General features: G+C 48.7%; 4 protein-coding genes across 4 annotated transcripts; 3 read left to right on the forward strand and 1 right to left on the reverse strand.

Annotated features, from left to right (window-relative positions):
- Positions 1–75: 75 nt before the first annotated feature.
- On the forward strand, positions 76–3,060 carry Pmar_PMAR006449 (nicotinate phosphoribosyltransferase, putative; the record flags this gene model as incomplete). Its single annotated transcript, XM_002786983.1, has 16 exons — positions 76–291; positions 368–488; positions 539–624; positions 668–735; positions 783–875; positions 922–1,023; positions 1,069–1,204; positions 1,252–1,377; positions 1,492–1,759; positions 1,884–1,966; positions 2,018–2,150; positions 2,390–2,485; positions 2,531–2,641; positions 2,692–2,747; positions 2,795–2,930; positions 2,976–3,060. Exons 1-16 carry the CDS (start codon positions 135–137, stop codon positions 3,058–3,060), a joined length of 1,857 nt encoding a protein of 618 aa, XP_002787029.1. The 5' UTR covers positions 76–134.
- Positions 3,061–3,387: 327 nt separating this feature from the next.
- Pmar_PMAR006450 (hypothetical protein) lies at positions 3,388–5,225 on the forward strand. Its single transcript, XM_002786984.1, has 7 exons — positions 3,388–3,514; positions 3,731–3,792; positions 3,870–3,945; positions 4,006–4,298; positions 4,345–4,474; positions 4,641–4,772; positions 4,816–5,225. The coding sequence occupies exons 1-7, from the start codon at positions 3,405–3,407 to the stop codon at positions 4,907–4,909; spliced, it is 897 nt and encodes a 298-aa protein (XP_002787030.1). The 5' UTR covers positions 3,388–3,404; the 3' UTR covers positions 4,910–5,225.
- Positions 5,226–9,185: 3,960 nt separating this feature from the next.
- Pmar_PMAR006451 (hypothetical protein) lies at positions 9,186–15,523 on the forward strand (the record flags this gene model as incomplete). Its single annotated transcript, XM_002786985.1, has 31 exons — positions 9,186–9,245; positions 9,577–9,823; positions 9,868–10,001; positions 10,043–10,210; positions 10,257–10,387; positions 10,434–10,523; positions 10,933–11,004; positions 11,802–11,881; positions 12,344–12,390; positions 12,437–12,661; positions 12,711–12,783; positions 12,829–12,959; positions 13,010–13,108; positions 13,160–13,210; positions 13,389–13,439; positions 13,489–13,542; positions 13,591–13,691; positions 13,732–13,807; positions 13,855–14,010; positions 14,059–14,101; positions 14,146–14,225; positions 14,271–14,351; positions 14,393–14,458; positions 14,503–14,623; positions 14,666–14,710; positions 14,757–14,910; positions 14,955–15,006; positions 15,048–15,126; positions 15,170–15,261; positions 15,304–15,387; positions 15,427–15,523. 31 exons carry the CDS (start codon positions 9,186–9,188, stop codon positions 15,463–15,465), a joined length of 2,982 nt encoding a protein of 993 aa, XP_002787031.1. The 3' UTR covers positions 15,466–15,523.
- A 759-nt stretch (positions 15,524–16,282) lies between these two features.
- On the reverse strand, positions 16,283–18,096 carry Pmar_PMAR006452 (hypothetical protein). The gene is made up of 4 exons (XM_002786986.1): positions 17,916–18,096; positions 16,802–17,350; positions 16,585–16,750; positions 16,283–16,538 (listed from the first exon to the last, which is right to left on the reverse strand). The coding sequence occupies exons 1-4, from the start codon at positions 18,066–18,068 to the stop codon at positions 16,339–16,341; spliced, it is 1,068 nt and encodes a 355-aa protein (XP_002787032.1). The 5' UTR covers positions 18,069–18,096; the 3' UTR covers positions 16,283–16,338.
- Between the last annotated feature and the right edge of the window lie 232 nt (positions 18,097–18,328).

Raw genomic sequence — 18,328 nt, forward strand, 5'->3', positions numbered from 1 at the left:
ATATTCGTGATATGTCTCGCCTGTTGTGTTCAGTGAGTTCAGTGGGCGACTTGGCAATTTCCGGTTTCAGTTGAAGTATTGGGTCGTCGAGCCATTTGCCGTCCATACAAGTGTGACTGTCACCATCCCCCACAATGTCACAGCCTACATCATCATCACAATGCGGGACTCTTCTAGAGATACCTGGCTTGAAGGGCGATAGAGAATCGCAAGGGGAGAGGGAGGAGGAGGACTGCCATAAGGAGAGGAGCAGCTCGTACATTGCAAGGGGATATGCTGCATGTGAATCTCGTAAGGGAATCTTAGCTCAACTGTGGAAGATTCAAAAGAGGTTCGATGCCGTGCCACACTTTGTTTTTTTCTCCAGCTAGTGACGGTCATGCATTTTCCCGGTGTCGATGCGACAGTGATATGGGGGAGCCTCATTCCGACATCATCGAGGCTACCTTCACAGATCTCTATCAGATTACCATGGCTTATGCTTATTGGTAAGTTCTGTCCCTTCGCGGTGCATCGCTGGTAGAGAGTTGTTCTTTAGGAAGTCTGGAAAGGATAAGGACCATGCGGTTTTCGACGTGTATTTCAGGAAGTGCCCTTTTGGTGGGGAGTTCACGGTGTGTGCAGGTACTATTGCTTGGGGCTGCTGGGCTTTGAGTAGTTTGATTAGGTATCGACGAAGTTGTCCGATATGTGAATACATTCCGCTTTACTCAGCTGCATATTGACTATCTCCAAGTAACCGTTCCTTGCAATTTTCAACGTGTGGTGAACCTTTTCATCAGAGTCAAATGCCCGAAGCTGATCCGGAATTCTTCCAGTATTTGCTCACACTAGACGCGCGGGATATCACTATGCATGCCGTCAGGGAGGGCGATGTGATACACTTCATAGAACCTTCGCTGTCGACTGTGTTATCGTCAGTTTGTCTTCCCCCGAGAGCCTGTACTGAGAGTGGCAGGGCCGCTGATAGTATGCCAACTCATGGAGACTGCTATACTCAATCTTGTCAACTTTCCTTGTCTGGTACTAGCAATATCACTTGGACTTGAATTCTACGATCATCTGTAGGTTGCCACTCAAGCGGCACGTCTACGAATAGCTGCTGGTGACGAGGCGCAACTACTCGAATTTGGTGCCCGTCGTGCTCAGGGTCCGGACGGCGCGTTGACTGCTAGCCGGTATTCTTACGTTGGAGGCTTCGACGGTGGGCGCGCCTGGCTTGTGTCTTCTAGGTTGATATTAATATGCCAGGTACGTCGAATGTTAAAGCTGGACATGTATTTGGTATTCCTATTGCTGGCACGCATGCACACGCGTTTGTAAATAGCTTTTATTCGCTTGAAGATTTGGAGGAGCAGACGAGGATGTCGCCCGAGCGTAGCGGAGAGGGGAGACAATAACTGCACATGTTACCGCACTTCAGCCCAATCGAAGTCTGCTAAAGTGAACACGCGTGAATTTGTGCAGGCGTGCATCAGTGCTCGCGAGGAGTTATGCGATGCTATAGGCTTTCAGGTGGGGAGTGGGAGTGGCGTCTCAGCGGTCTAAGGGTGAATCTTCAGGTCAACTGCTGTAACGATGGAGAACTGGCAGCTTTCATCCGCTACGCCCAAGCGTTTCCTACCACATTTTTGGCACTTGTTGACACTTATGAGACAATTCTGTCGGGCGTGCCCAACTACCTCAGTGTCGCCCTCGCTCTGTGGCGGATCGCTGGGATAAAGGCCGTCGGCATCCGTTTGGACAGTGGGGACCTCGCGTAAGGTGTCTTTTGGGAATTCCCAAATTTTCCCATTTTTTCCTCGAGTAAATTTTCTTATCCGCAAAGTTTTTCGTACTGTTGGAAAGAATATTTTTTTCTCCAATTTCTGCCCTCATTGTAGGTATTTGAGTATGAGAGCACGAGAAGTGTTCTCTGCTACTGCTGATGCTTATGCTAGTGAAGGCTTCCAGTTTATTGCAAAATGTAAGAAGGCAATATTCTCTGTTTGATTGTTTTTCATGCTATCCGTCTCAGCCCGTATAGTAGCCTCTAATGATATCAACGAAGCGGTACTGCTATCGTTGCATGACCAACCTCATTCTATCGACTCCTTTGGCATCGGCACCAACCTGGTGACATGTCAAGCCCAGCCGGCGCTGGGGATGGTGTAGGCAAGAGAGCTGCGTTACTGAGTTGAGGGCGTGGTTCAATCGGTGTTGGAATATATGTGCGTTTTCCGCAACTGAACTGAGAAGTTTCCTCACTGAGTAGAAGAGTTTATATACGAATTCGGGTAGAAATGTGCAGAAACCAACGAGAATTCTCGGAAATTTCCTCGAAAATTTCATATCGTAGGTCACACATGTAGTTGACCATGTGCACATTTTCCAACAATGGGTTCAACAGATACAAGCTGGTTGAGCTGAACGGTCAGCCTCGGATGAAATTATCGCAAGACTTCGAGAAGCAAGGCATACCGTCGAGGAAAGCAGTTTATCGTTTGTAGCATCGCTCCGCCCCTTCGTTGCTATTTAAGTGCTGCCCCAGGTATGGTCAGGACGGCCTGGCTATTCTGGACATAATGCAGGGCGAGGAGGAGCCCGCACCACAGCCTGACAACAAGGTCTTCTGTCGTCATCTGTTCGACGATCAGAAGAGGTAAGTCTCATCACAGTGTTGGAAGGGGTTGGTGTTGACTGCCGTAATAGGTGTTATGTTACCCCTAAGAAGGTGGAGCCTCTGCTGATTTGTGTGTGGAAAGACGGTAGTCATAGGGGATAGGGAATTGTTCCTTGAATTGAAATCGTTTAGGGAAAGCGATCCATCTTACATCTTCCCCCCGTACTAAGGAGAATGATCGCCCTGATATTCATAGCGCTAAAGAGCATTTCAAGGAGACCAGGAATACCTTCAGAAAGGACCACCTTAGACCGATTAATCCGACACCGTAGGCCTTCGACATGATCTTCGAGTTGGAGTTAAGGTCTGCCAGGTACAAGGTTAGCACTTCTGCTGAGTTCTTTGATTTCTTCCGTCGTTTCTGGCAAGAGACCGCCCCCGTTAAAGAGTTTTCGTAGATTCGTAAGTACTGAGGAGTAGTGGGAAACTGTTGGGGTATCCCTCTGAGGCGACCTTTGGCCGAGATGTTTATGTATGTAGTGATATGAATATGTTATTCCAATCGCTGTTTCACCCCTCTCCGTGAAGATCTTTTATGTCTCCTATACGAAGACATCAGATTGTCTCATCGCCTCAATACAGGCCCTACTGTTACTCGATTATCTGCACTTGACTTACTTGCGTTCGTGACTCTGGGAAAGCGCGTGAATTTCTGAATCGATTACTTGGGCGAGCGCTAAGTGTTCGAACGCGAGCGCAAGGTACGTACTATACATACTCGCCTTGCTGCGACGTTATTATCATGTTATCGCGGCCTGAGGCTCCATCTGTTATAAAACTATCATCGGTTGATTACTGGTGTCAGCAACGAGGGCTGGAAGGTCCTGTAGAAGAGAACCTCACCAATTCAGGGTAATAGTGGGTGAAGTTGGACGATCATTTCTAATATTGCTAATTCTGCTTGTCAACTATCGTGTCGTGGAATCCCCATAGGTAACTGCACATGATCTCGATATTCGTAGTATTTTCTCGTACGCGGGGTTCACCTGGTAGTCACAGTAGTGTTGGTGGTAGTTGTTGGGGCGTTTGGAATGTACTGTATTTGCTCGGGGAGTGGTATTGTCTCAGGAAGATGTTAAGTCGAAGAGAGAGTGGTGGATTTCGACTGAATAATCTACGGCTTGTCGACGGTAGTAGTAAGAATGGCATTTCTCTAGGCTCCCGTAGTTGTTACGTAAAACTCAAATAATGAAGTATGATGCTTCAGAAAAGGCTGGCTCGTTTACGTGTTGTTACGATGGGAATGTAGACTGCCGACACCCGCTGTTGTCTCCGGATAAAACGTAAATATGCATTTCCAAATCGCGGTAGAGTTGTTATTGTTGTTGTTACTTTCTCTTCAGTCCATCGACAGTAGCTTCATCTCCTATATCTCCTGACACTTTTGCAGCGGCATTTCTGTTGAGGCCTGGGGTCCGATTCGAGCCAGTTGTGCAAGTGCGTTTTTGTGAACGTCCAGAGGTCTACTCTGATAATGACGATGATATTTTGACTGGAACCCTTTTGAGTTCCGACTCTGACGCAGAGTCACCTATGAACGACACGAGCTGTCGACAGGGCGCTTCTCGTGAAACTACGACGAAGCGTCTGTCGAGCTCATCCGTCTCTGGTTGGCAGGGAATAGTCCTCGAGACAAGTGAGATGTTGTGGGTCGAGGAGTTATTGGTATCTTATGTGCTCAGAATGCGGGATAAAAGATTTCGACGGCCATTCTGCATTGAAGGAGAAGACTTATTCCACATTCGATGACCTCGAGTCCATGGCTAACCTCATGGGCGTTGAGCCGTCGAAACCGCGTTATGCTCGCCACAGGTGAGGTGTAGTCATTGGCTTTATTGTTTGTGTATTGGTATGGCTTGATGGCATTTCGAAAATAGTATGATAGAGACAATCGCTGAGTGTTCCCATTGGGGAAATTTACTGGGCAGGAAATTAGTCGGGTACGAGATATACGGACAGCCGATTGAGCTTTGAGCAGGTCGGAGACCGTGTCTGATTTGGAAGAGTATGTTGAGAGCTTGCAGCAGCTACCGAGGCAACGCCGATCATGGTCGACATCATTAACATGTAGCCTTCCGCGAGGACGGGAAACTTGTCCCTTACGTGGAGGGTGAGTTGTGGTGCTGTTGTATTGAGGTCGTATCGTTTTTCAGGGCCATGTTGGGTGACGAGGAGGACTCTGATTCTGAAGAGAACCTTCTTGCGAGGATGGAGGCCATGGGCTGTGATATGGATTTAGAAGAATAGTCTTGCTGACGTATTCCATCTTCTTTGAATCCTATCAGCTATTGATTCAGTCGCATATTATTCCAGTGAAGCAGTTGAAGCAGCATAGCAATTCATCGGTACCGTATTGTTGACGATGCAGTGTAGTGTAGACAGCGAGCATTCCTCTCTTGCTGTCAAGGCAACTGTACTGCCGAACTTTGCAATTCTAGTATGCCGTGATTCTGTGCTGGCTGGTTCTTGTTGCTGAGGTTCTTCTTGTATCATTGCGTCACCATGGTTTCCTAGTGTTCGGCTCAGTCCGTTCCCTGGGCTTCCGTCCGTGGGTTCATCTCTTTTCTGCCTGCCGTTGGGTAGCCGTATAAACGTGATCCCACGTAGGATAGTCCCAACCTTCTCACCACCTTTGGTTACACTTTTTTTTATCTCAAGGTCTATGATCAAGTCTTCCAATTCTGACTCATCTCCATCGTTTGGTAGGGGAACTGGCGTGTGATATACCTGGGCGGCTACCATTTCGATGATTGAGTCTTCGCGTCATGTGACCCGCAGTTGATGTATTCCTTCTCACTAGAGCGTCCATTGTCGCCATCGTTGTTACTACTGTCTACTGCCGACGTTTTTTGGAAAGTGGAAAACTGAGAAACGGAACTACATCACCTTCGGTCACATTGTCGTATTGTCGTCATTACTAAATCATCGTCTTAGTAACAGTCCCACTCTTATCGCCACACATGTGCTCTAATAAGCTGAGTTTGACATTTACAACAGTGGCGGTGGCCTGTTTTTAAGCTGACTCTGCCGCTGTATTGTATTGTAAGTATCATAGCAGTGAGATAGATATGCTAATATAGCTGTAGTGAGACATGTGTAGTTATTGTCGTGTTTTTCCTGCGTTTACTCGCTCCAATAGATGTGTCAAAGGCACTCGCCTTTCTTTCAGCGTTCCCTGCGAGGTATCGCTCACGTAGGTCGGTCCGCTGTAGTCTCATTCTCGATTTCTCTACATTATTAGACTCAAACACAACGTGTGCTCTGCAAGATGATGATGCGCCCTGGTACAAGGCGATAATTTTTTATTACCTCACTAGGAGCACTATCTCGGCTGCCAGTTTGTACAGTTTTAACTTGTGGAGCAAACGTTATTTGAATCGCCTCAAGCTATTGTACGTTTCTTCACCACAGTTAATCATTTCTGGGGGTTTTACGACAGCTCGTTGATAGTGATATAGCCTAGCAGATGACCAAGGTGTTTATGGGAGGTTAGTGACTTACTCCCAATTGACCCGTTAATCACAGCTCGTGATCACCACCACAATCATCCGCATCATCATATTGTATCTCTACGTTTCCCTGTCCTTCGATCCTGGTATGGTTCATACCGTATGAAAAACCATCAATATCTCCATTGCTCGTCGGGGCTCTTCCAGAGCGAGTGTCGCAAACGAATATTCGATGGTTCTAACTTGGCGAGTTGAGTTGTTAGTGTATCAGGAAATGTTCGAACTCACCGATCAGTGACCATAGCATCACGTTGAATGGTTAAAGAATTTACTTTAATCGTGAGCATTCACCGGAAAGAACAGACAAGAGTACGTCAGCGGCTCTCGATGGCTGTTCTCTAAATATTAGCAATAATTTTCAACGTAACTTCTCATCCTAACTCAACTTTATTCTTGCTATGAATGATAGGTCAATCACAATCCGCGGCAAGCGACTTTACCTAGCGACTGTACTTTATTCTTCCCGATTCTGCGACTTGACAATTTATTACCTTTATTGCACTCTTTAGGTCGGGGTGAAATTGTTACCATTGCTCTAATTGCTGTACTGAATAACCGCTCAGTATTACCGTCACCCACATCTACCAATTATGGTAGATGAGCTCATCGAAGTCGCACATCCAAAGCATTGGAGTGGACTAAACCTCCGAGTGGATGCGGCATACGTATCATCATCACGGTTTAGGGTTTTGTCAAGAGTACTCTTGCGAACGAAAGGAAATCACTACATAAGTGATCCTGTTCGAGTACAGTCGACAAGTGTATCAGACGTCACACTGCCTTATTGTGTTAGGATGTGTACGAATAGTGGTATGTTACACAATCTGTGTCTCTTTCGTGGATCGGAGAATCCGCGAAATTTATTGTGCAAACCATGCATGTTTTATCAGGTGCGCAAGATACTCGATACGAGAGCCGATCCGAACGTTCCGGCGGCCACTCCTGGTTGTCGCTGAAGCCTCTCAGAGATGTGCCAAAGTATGTTGACGCGGAAAACATGCACGTGTTGCTCATATATTTCCATCACAGCTCGGCTAGAGGAGTGTTAGCGCTCCGCTGAGCAAGTTAGTTCTGGGTGTTGGTTCTTGAACTTTTTTCGATATATGCTGGCTTGAGTCCACCATGCTAGGGCTTGCCGCTCATACGCGTACCATTTCAGGTACGACTGTACAAGATTCTCGTTAGGATCACGTTCGGTCGTTCAGCCTTGGCGCCGATGTGATCTGTTGAGATATCTATCTGGAGACCCCCTTGGTAGTCACTGTTTGTCGGCAAGGCCAGTCTTTGGCCCTTTTCAACCGCCCCGGGAAGTCTGGAACTGATTCATCGCTCAATAATAAATTAGTTAGCATTTCATAGGGGTAAGATACACGTTGGTTGCCTGGAGTAAAGGCAAACAGCATTACATGTACATGTAATGGGGAAGACAAGGTATGTGCGTGCGTGCAAATGCCTAGCATTAGTGAGGGGCACGGCGTGACCCATGATGTCAATGTCCACGCACGAGCGACATAATGTTCATTGATGCATACGACTGTCTGTATCATTCCACTTGTGTGCCAATTACAGGTTCCACTTTGGTAGATTCAAGTACGGTCCTCGGTTTCCTATGTTTTTCTTATTGACGACCTCTGTCGACTCCGACGCTCTGTTGGAGCTCGTCGAACTACCTCTCAGAGGAGTGGCATTCATCGAGAAGGCGCGATGATGGAAGAAGGAAGATGGAGATACCATCATCTTCCTGCGCTCGAAAATTCTTTGATTCCTTGCGGATATTCTTTGAGCATTGTCTTGCTATTGTTCAGTTTAAAGTCCGACCTAGCACTCCACGGAGTACCACGGGCAGAGAAGACAGGCCATAACGTACTGACACTCAACGTGTCTTTGAGGTCGATGCCGTCGAGGTACACGAGGAAGTAGTGAAACCCTCAGCACATCTTTTTCAGCATACCTCACGGTGGGCATCTACAACGCAGCGGAGAAAGCATTCTCATATCGGACCTCACGGAACAGTGGTTGTCGGAGTGTTTGGATGGAAGAGGCCTTTACTATGGCGAAGTGAGTTTACCTGCCTCTAGGTGATTTGTGAGGACCTCGCGCTAATCTCGGGAGCATTCGTTGCCCTGCCTATCCCCTAGCAGAAATCAACGACGGATGTTGATGGCGGTTCACAGTGCTCGGGCATTGCCCCTATCAGCACCCTCCATGCTGAGCCTCATCGGCTGGACTCTTGCTGGGACCCTTTTGTGAGGATCTTGCTGTTGGTTTGAGATATGCAGCTTGTTCCATTTGAACAGGCGAAATCAGTATTTGGCAGGACGAAGACATGAGCCTAGTTTTGGGTGGAATCACTCGTCTTCGAGATTGCGGCGCCTCGTACAAGGTTGTTGCAACTTGTCTCGACACTAGGATGGGCCTCACCTTGATGACGGAGATAGAGATGGTCATTATTCGAATACTCCATGCACACTGTCGTACAGGGCGCTTCGTTCGAGCTTGAAGGGCAACGTGATGTCATAAGAACACATGTTACTACTAGTAACTTACTAGAGCGGAACGGCAGTGTTGGAAACAAATTTAATTTCCTCAGCTGAGCTCAGGAGTTTCCAAGGTTACATGATCGAGACTTACAGTATACACACGACTCAGCATAGAGATGTGCAAAGACCAATAATTTCCTCAGATTTCCATGGACACCGTCACGAGTGAATGATTATATGCATAGTTTTTCCCTTAGCGGTAACAACAATATTAGGGAATAGGGAAAACTACCACCTCTTGAACAGTAACCTCTGATCCTATCTGCTTCGTATCTCCTTTAACTGTATTGAAAAATGTCTCAACAGTTCGGCTTAGTTCCTCATGCCTCGCTTACCGAACTGCGCATTGTCGTCTCCTGTGCCTCTACCATGGATTCACCGTTTCTTCGTTGTCTCTCGCTCTCACACTGAACGTTGCGTTCCGAGACCTTGGATACGGTGGCTCCTCCTCTGTAGGCCTTCTACTTCTTTTAAATGTTTCATGCTGCACTTCTCCCCTTATTGGGAGCGACCGTGGTCACCGTCCAGGCCGAGGTGAGTCTCAAGTTTGGTAGTATCAGCGAGCACGGACGGGACATAGTTGATACCGCTCGAGAACGAGGCCACTTCACCATCACAGGGCTCCCCATTGAGTTCTTGACTGCGAGAGCTCGCCTATCACACGCTTTGGTCAACGATTGTAATGAGTCGGTGTTTGGATTCTCCGACGAAACGAAGCGAACGCTTGCCTTATATGCGGGAGAAGCTTCCCAAGTGCCGAGTTGCTTGTCCATGCCTGACGTTCGATCTGTGGATGAATTGATGCGAACAGTGGGGCTTTGCTGAGCACAGCTCTTTTCATCTGTATTGATGCTGTGAATGGCAGGTAACCCACAGCTTGGCTAGGCTTCTAGATGAGACCTTGTTCTTGGGCGTAACGGACACTGCTGTGACGTTGGAGGGAGGGCAGCAGTTGTCGACTGTCTCGGAAATCGTCTCAGTAGATGGTGGTAGACATCATCTAGACCATTGGAACGTATATAGTGTCCCTGAGGACGCCACTGCATCCCGAGGAGTGCAAGTGGAGATGCATGCTGATATGGGACTATTTCTATTATTGTCTCTGCCTCCCGGTGAGTTACTTCTCTGAACGTAGAGATCAGATGTATTCTGCCAGGTGACAGGAGCCTTCAATTTGAAGAAGGAGTGGTATCAATCCCAGATGATGGTGATGCCTTGGTGGTCATCTTCGGCGAGGCTTTAAAGTCGTGGATGGCCTCGACAGTTGACATCATGGCAGCTCGCCATAGGGTGCGCCATCGTGGAGCAATAGATTCACACTTCTACGTCAGGTGGCAATACCTGCCTCCAATGGGAGTCAGCCACGAGTCGTCTTCGGTCGGATGATGATGGCACCACCTACGGCCCTTAACTCGGCAGGGGTATCTTATCAGCAGTTCTTCATGGCCCCTCAAGCCTTCCAGTCTAGACGTATGCTCAGTCAGTGCGCAGCAGGCCAAGTACTCGTGCCTCTATGGCCTCGTGCTGGCTGGGAGAGAGCCTCAGGTCTACTGTTGGCTGCGTTGTATGACTCCACCAGAAGGTTGTCCCGCTGAGAACGCCGTTTGTTGGGACTTCCGCAAGATGGATCTGTGTGACATGACCCCGGGCAAAATGCAGCCGGATTGTGCATTGAGGTAGAGTTTGCAATATCCATCTATTAGACATCTCTTGTGTGCGTAGGTGCCCAGCAGGGATTGCTACCGCTGGAGAATTCGCCGAGGACGAGCCTTTTTGTGAGGGCTCAACCGACATGGTCATGTCTGGCCTCCAGTGAGTCCTCCCATCACTATGCATTCGTACCCGCGGTGGCGTACAGGTTTCTGTGGTCGCGAAATCGTCATTGTATCATCCTCTTTTTCCCGTTCATAGTATTGGACTCTCCACTTAAGTTCTTCCTCGGAATGATAGCGGTCTTCTGTATTGGTGTTCTCGCCGAGGGAGCTCTACGGCTACGAAAAGGAGTCGAGAATGCTCTTGGTATGCCACTGTCCCCCATGGCCGTCCATCGTCTGAGCTAGGTCCTAGGCGATCATCCGCCCGAGGGAAACTCATCCTTATAGTGTTATTCTGTATCAATCTCATATTGGCCTATATGGCTATGCTCGTCGCGATGACTTACTCGGGGGAACTCTTTCTCACGGTAGTATCACTGCCTGCATTCATTGGCTCGGTGCGTTAGCAACAGTCAGGTAATCCTCGGAGTGGCTGTTGGGCGAATACTCCCGACCAGTGATGAACCTACAGGATACAGGTAATACCTGTTATACACGTACCGGATAATAACCATAATTCCACAGTCATCATGGAACTCTAGTTTTAAGGTGGCAACTATGGAATGTTCAGACAGGGTGTCCTGAGAAACCCTTAAATAGCTTTTAGGGCAAGTTCAATTTCGCGAGAAATCCTATACCATTCGAAAGCTCTTGTGAATGGCTTCCAGACGTTATCAGAGTTGTTGGAAGACCCGCCGAAACTTACGAGAAATTCAAATTTTACGCTCATCAAAAAAGGCTTACAATGTAACAGGTCGCACATTGGTGTTATTTCACTCGGGTAATAACTGCATAACGCTGCATGACCTCTTTTCATAGATTGATTGAAACATTTTGCGGAACTAACCTTTACTCATTCAAGAAACAAATTTTCTTTATATTTATATAGGTAACTGTAGCTTCTTGTATGAGCCAACGACTTCATATTATACCAACATTTCGCCAATAAGATTAACCGCTCAGTATTACCGTCACCCACATCTACCTATTATGGTAGATGAACTCATCGAAGTCGCACATCCAAAGCATTGGAGTGAACTAAACCTCCGAGTGGATGCGGTATACGTATCATCATCACGGTTTAGGGTTTTGTCAAGAGTACTCTTGTGAACGAAAGGAAATCACTACATAAGTGATCCTGTTCGAGTACAGTCGACAAACATAATATCAATAGACGGGGCATAACACAAGGGTGATGTGTAGGAAGTGTGGTATGCCAGTGTCACAATTCGTGTCCCGTCCATAATCCCATCGCCTCACTGCAGAATCATCTCAGGATTGATGAAGCCGATCCCTGCTGTGCCGCCATCTCATCAAACGACATGGATCCCCCCCTGATGGTAGAGCCAGGGTCCAGTAGGCGTCGATTGAGCGGTCCTGACGAGGGCGTTCATCAGTATCTTGTAGCGGGATCGGATTCAGAGGTGCTCACTTTATTTGGTATAATCTCATCATACATATCTCGGATCAGGTATCTGCAGCGCGGAATATTTTACAACGGAAACGGTTGGAGCCTTAGGAGTCCGTGGACTAGCGCTGCCGCAACGAACTTTGTAGTTTTTCGAATTCGGGCGCACTCGTTTCTGGAGGCACTTTGCCCCTCACCTGAGTTCAGTTTAGTGTCAATCCGGCCCCCAGCATTCATAACTCTGTCCAGCACTATGTTCTATCGTCCTAACTCCTTCTTAAACAATACCTCGGGCCACCCGATTCAGCATTATCACTCAACTGGCTTGCAGTATCCGCAGCAACAGCAGCAGCAACAACAACCTGGTCGAATGGTTGTTCGAAACGTCTCCGGACAGGTTCCCAATTCAGGCTACGTCATGGGGCAGTACACGCCCGTAGGAGCTAGTGCAGCAGGAGTAGGTCGGCTTCGAGATTAGAGCGGGCACTGTGGTGGTCTCTTAGAGCAACATGTCATCAGTCAATAACGTCTCACAGCAGCAGCAGCATCACCACACTGCTAACCACCTCTCGCCGAGACCATCACAGTTTGTCCAGCAGCAACAACAACTGCCACAATACACCAATGCTGCTGGCTCGGCGCCCAGCCATCACCAAGCTCCCTCACAAAACACCAATAACAGTATGGGCCAACCCCCAAGGGTTCAAGTAGCTAAGCAGCGTGCTACGGTAACTGGGAGAGGAGAGCTTATGGACGTCCTATCTGGCTTGTATTCAGAGTACGAACATGTCAAACCTTGAGCGGAGTGTAGCCCATGGAGTTCATCCGCAGCAACAGGCAGCATATAGAGGCATTAGCATCTCTCGTTGGGCTAGCGTGTAGTACTCCATTTCAGTCGAGTCTCCTGGTCGTGTACAGCAGCACACTGGTCCGACCCAGGCTGAGGTGGATAAGATTCACACTGAGCTCGTTGCTTTGGGAAAGGAGCTCCAAGCAACGACCGACAAGTTGAGGGAAAAGGAAGAGGCGAGTTACATTCATGGTGGCACTCTCGTGGTGGATTCGAAGCGTGTCAGGAAGGCAGAAAGTTGAGCGCAGAGCTAGACAATTACAAAGTGAGCGAGGGGCACTTCAAAGCGGCCCTGTCCAAGCTACGGACGGAGAATGAGTCCCTCGTGAGACTGACTAACCTATTTCGTGGCGCAGTGACAGAGTTCGGCCATTAGGTATCGGCTGCGGCGGCTAGTCGTGCACCCGACCCGAAGATTGCAGACTTGGTGAGCATACTGTCTCTCTGGTACTTCTGCAAACTCCACTCACTGTAGAATCGGAAGCTAGAGAGCCGGACAGCTGAATTGAAGCGAGTCCAGAGCGAACTCAATTCTTCAGAGGAAAAAGCTCGTCGGGTAGAATCGAACTCGGGTTCTCGTATTCGAATATCTATTTATTCATCAGACGAAGCATGACCTCGAGGAGACCATGGGAACATTGAGGGAAACTAAGCAGGTGGGGCCCTGGGGCTCCTCCATCGTTTACTGATGCATTTTGCCCTCAGCAATTGGCGTCACTCAAGGCTCACTTAGAGCAGCAGAGCCAGCTGGTGGCGCAGGTAGCTTGTGGTCGCTAGGTTGATCTTACTCATAAATCTGATGTATAGGAGCAGACGATGCTGGTCAGTGAGACGGAAGCACAGCGAGGCCATATTGCGAAGCTCGAACAGGCCCTCCAGGAGGCGGCCCAGGAGAACGAGATGCTGCAGTGAGGATGGGTGCTTATGATAAACGGTACTGTCCTGCAGGGTCGAGCTCAACTCCTCGACTACGGACAGATCGGAGTTGAAGAGAATTCATGAGCAACTCCGCAACACTGAGAAGGTAGTTCAGTTTTAGAGAGCGTGTTTATAGTGACGCTGAGGTCATAGGAACGGGACGCTGCTGTGACGGCTAGAGACGCTGTGGTTGACAGAGAGAGCGCACTGAGGCTAGACTTGGAGGCTGCTAGGAAGGAAGCTAGGCAGGCACTTCATAGAGCTGAGCTGGCTGAAGTGAAAGCGGAAGGGCGTGTATACAAGGAAGATGTAACGTACAGTGTGGTGACGCAATAATGCGGTTATGTGAGGCTTCAGGTCATCAAGACCTCCAACCTGTCCCACTTGAAGCAGAACACGGGTAGGTGGACAACTACTGGGGCGTTGATACTTGTGCTGGCGTAGACGGGAGCAGTAGCGATGGTGGCGAGAGCAGTGCCGCGGCTATGGTACGGAAGAATAGGGAGCTGGAAGGGCTCCAGGAGGTTGGTTCATGCAGTTTCTGTTGGTGGTTATGTTGTGTATTTCAGCAATTGGAAATGGCTCGAGATGAGATCGCCCACATGCAAGAGGAGAGAGCTGAGCTCAAGAGAGCACGAAGGGAGGCGGAGGTAGGGGTAAGTGGCGAATCTTCGACGGATTGGTAGTTTAGGAAAAACTGCAGAATATCAACATAACAGTAACGGAGGCGACTAGCAAGAATAAGATTGTTAGCAAAGTGGGATGCGGCTCGTCAGTCCAGAGGGAAAGCCGTTGTGCTAGCTACACGCTGAAGTGAGCGACCTCAAGAGGGAGATTGCCAGACTACAGGAGGAGCTGGCACGGTGCAAAGAGATGCCCAGGAAGAAAGAGAACAGATCTACTGACTTCAACGTTGGAAGCAGTAGTCTATGTTGTTGATCTGAAATAGTGACATTGTATGCAGGTGTGAAGTCCAAGTATCTCAGTGTGGCTGGACCGGCGGATACGAGTGAGCCAAGGCAGCTATAGAGACGTCCTGGAACATTTTCTCTAAGATGCTACACTGAACGATCTCGAGGTCGGACGGTACAGCAAAATCAGCGGCAGCCCATTCGCCGAGTCGCCGATGCCTCATAAGACCCAACGTGCCTTCCCGAGCGAGAGCACTCTGATCAAATCCCCCCTCTCAGCGAAGAAACTCGGTGGCAGGTAACAAAACGGTCTGTATTCATCTCTGGTATATCATCTCTCAGAGACAGTAGTGGCGGTAGAAAGTCGAAAGAATCTCCCGTGAAGATCGTCAGGGTGAGTTATTTGGTAACTCTGGGAGATGGGTAAATTTCCAGGCTCGAGGACTGCTGAATAACCTTACCGAGAGCGACCCAATAGTTTCAAAAGCACTAGTGGATCATCGCGAGACTGATGGTGAGATGCCGCCCTGGGCAGCTTATGTGGGAAAACTGTACAGGCTTGTCGAAGGAAGAGTGCTATGGGTTGATTGAGAAGCTCCTAATAAATCACGAGATACCAGTCCGCGTCAAGAAGGTCACCTGCACTCAGGTTGGCGATAGGCATCAGTGGCAGGCAGAGCTCTCGGCTCAGGTTTTCCGCACAATCGTGGATGCGGTGTCTCAGCCGCCCCCCACAAATCTCCCCTCGAGTTTGGTATTGGACTATTGCAAGAAGGTGAAGTAAATACGGCCACCCATCTCCAACGACTTTCAGGTTCTCGAGAAAGTTATACATAGCAGCCAGTACGCGTGACATTCATTAATCAATCATGCAATAGCGTTCATGTTCATATTCTAACTTCAAATTCTCTCCCATTTCTCTTGCGTTGTGTAGTTTACTTCAAGTAAACAGTACAATGAGTAAACTTTACCTATTTTCAAGCTCAATTTGATCATGATGACGAGTCAAACACAGCCAAGGAATGTTCTTGACTCAGTCGAGCACGACAGTGCTTCTGAAACATGTCAGGATTCAAAGTCGGCATCCAAATGCACCGTCTCAGAACCTCTATCATTCAACATTGTCGAAGTCTACATGCGCGAACTCTGCCATTTCGACATCGATGTGACCATGATGCCACGAGCTTCCCAGTAGCCGATTCCTCCTCCAGCCTAGTAACCACCGCAGAAGTGGCAGCAACGCTTATAAATGTCTATCGGCAGACTCAGAATGCGTATCAGTGCCCGAGCCGCCAGCCGAGGCCTCTCACATGGGTACTTAAGTGGATGTGTAGGACATGCCGAGGGTGTCATGAGGGAAGGGGAGGAGAATACTCTCATCTCTACTGCATACGGCACGAGCACCTCCTGGACGCTTGATGGAGCTAACTCGGCAGGCTTCGATACTCTAGACTTGAGATTCTCTATCCAAACCATCTCCATCCTCATCGAAAATCCTCTTGGGACTCGGAGAAGTTTCATCGCGTTGTAGTAGGAAGTTTCTCACCCTGGCACTGAAAACTAATCCCGAAATCTCAGAAGGTGTTAAAATTCAGATTTAGTTAGCCTCGTCCGCCCAACTATGAACACAATAACTCAGCTCCTCTGATGCCAATTAACAGCTTCATGCACGTGTATTGTATCATTCATAGAACTGCTTCTTGCAGAAACCCCTCCGGTGCTTCCACTAGACAGGTGGTCTAGGGATGAGAGCCCCCCAGAGTCCGGTGTAGCTCCTGGAGCATTCTCGACATAGTGTGACGGGCCTCTGTGCTTCTTCAAAGACGCGCCGACAAATACCGCAAATAGCTGACCCGCAAGCATCGCAGTTGTATGCCGATCGACTGTTCGCACGGGAGCCGATGATCGGGAGGTTAGCAAACAGACCTGAGAGGAACCCAAAATGATGCGAGACAACTCGAGATGTTGTTACCTTTCGGAGGGCCAACTAGGAACCCCTGCACACCACAATCACCACAGCTAGCAGCCAGGCGATCAGGATAACGAAATCGTGACAAGGGTGTACGTATTTTAAGAGTCTCGGCCTGAGCCTCAGATGGGAGACGTTCTAAAACAGCCGCAACGTTGTCCTCATTCAACTGAAAAACGAGGCGTGAGCACATATATCATAGGGCGTGAAGGAAGCTCACCCGATCGGCCACCAGACCACTACAGACCACAGCCTCCAAGAGCCTCCTCTGTGCAGCTTCATTCGAATCTCCATCGAAGAGCTTGCCAATACCGAGGTCCACCGATGGGCTCAAGTTTACTAGCAAACCGAACATACGACTATCCCCTCTACAGAATGCCTCTCTAAGGACGTCTGGATCCGGGTCGCACTTGCCCAATAGGAGCATCGCCACGCGGTGGTTACCATTGACCACGGCATGCCTCAGAGCAGAAAAGAGGAGATCCCCAGGCTCCTTCAATGCTCCCATCAAAGCTCCACAACACTTGTAGTCACCCGTGACACTGCATTGACCCAATGCTTCCAGTATGGTCTCCGAAGCGAACGGCGATGGCTTCACGTCCAGTAGACACCGCATTACGTTCGAGTGCCCTACTACTCTCGCCAGCACGTTATACGGAAGCTTCTCTCGAGCCATCATGACGTGGTACTTGATTTCGCTCTCGTGCTTAACAGGATTTTCCAGAGCTTTATCCAGAGGGGTGATACCGAACTGAGAGGGCGTCGTCGCCTGAAGGGCGATGAATGCGTTCTGACTCTTGACAGACGTGATCGCAGCGGACATAATTTATTCATAAACGACGAGGTCAGCAGAGACAAATTCACCACAAAATTTCCCGTCCAGTTTTCCATCAGATAGGCGTCAACAGACCTCAGCATTCAAGTTTCAAGATATGCACCGTCCAGTTCCACGCATGAGCAAACAAAAAAGAAACAACGTGTTCGAGGGGTTGCATTGGTATGACGCGTCGACCTGTAAAGCGTGTGCCGTTATAGATGAAAATCCATAAGCAGAGCTTCTGAAGCCCCATCGTGTTTATGAGCGTACGTCGCATGAACAATACACATCTCAGGAGCGTCTCTGCAGTATTCACCGTAGTGAATGAAAGAGTATTACATCTACTGTAGATCGACTCGGATGTATACGTCTCCAAGTCAGTGTTGCTATATGTCTCACAGCACTCACCTAGTGAGTGAGGATACTCCCCGAGTAGAGCTCTCTTGATACAGGTGAACTGACTCCCACTGACTAGTGATTGCGTTACTACTATTCCCATGGACCCCTATACTACTACCTGTGCCTTCGAGACGGATATCCTCACTTGAGCAGCCTTTCTGGGGACCTCCACGACCACACTGTCGCTGTCTACTATCTCACGAGTCGATTCCGCCTCATCGGAGGCCACGTTATCCCTTGGTGATAGTGCTATCGCATCGGCAAGGGACATGGGAATATTTACTAACCGTTAATGTACTGAGATGGACGATTGCAAGCCAAGTACGACATGTTGGCCTCTCAAAATAAAATTGCCGACAGCACTAGTGTGTACATGACTGGTGAGGAATAGTGATTCGTGTTACACCTTTGACCATGCTCAAGATGGAGGTGTCGTCGAAGTGGCGATTTGATCGACGATCGTTTCCTGCATCTGTAGTGCAACTGACCTAAATGCAGAGAAAACGCATCGAAACCGCACTGCACAAGGTC

The sequence above is a fragment of the Perkinsus marinus genome (assembly GCF_000006405.1).
Source record: "Perkinsus marinus ATCC 50983 genomic scaffold scf_1104296930488, whole genome shotgun sequence".
In the NCBI taxonomy this organism is placed as follows: Eukaryota; Perkinsozoa; order Perkinsida; family Perkinsidae; genus Perkinsus; species Perkinsus marinus.

Bases quoted from the DNA above. Each gene is read 5' to 3' on its own strand.
- Pmar_PMAR006450 (XM_002786984.1), top strand. From the start codon at position 3,405: ATGTTATCGCGGCCTGAGGCTCCATCTGTTATAAAACTATCATCGGTT. The intron at 3,793-3,869 runs GTAGTAGTAAGA...ATGATGCTTCAG, and splicing joins TAATCTACGGCTTGTCGACG to AAAAGGCTGGCTCGTTTACG. The intron at 4,475-4,640 runs GTGAGGTGTAGT...AGCTTTGAGCAG, and splicing joins CCGCGTTATGCTCGCCACAG to GTCGGAGACCGTGTCTGATT.
- Pmar_PMAR006452 (XM_002786986.1), bottom strand. From the start codon at position 18,068: ATGTCCCTTGCCGATGCGATAGCACTATCACCAAGGGATAACGTGGCC. The intron at 16,751-16,801 runs GTGAGCTTCCTT...CTCGTTTTTCAG, and splicing joins GTGGTCTGGTGGCCGATCGG to TTGAATGAGGACAACGTTGC. The intron at 16,539-16,584 runs GTAACAACATCT...GGTTCCTCTCAG, and splicing joins CCTAGTTGGCCCTCCGAAAG to GTCTGTTTGCTAACCTCCCG.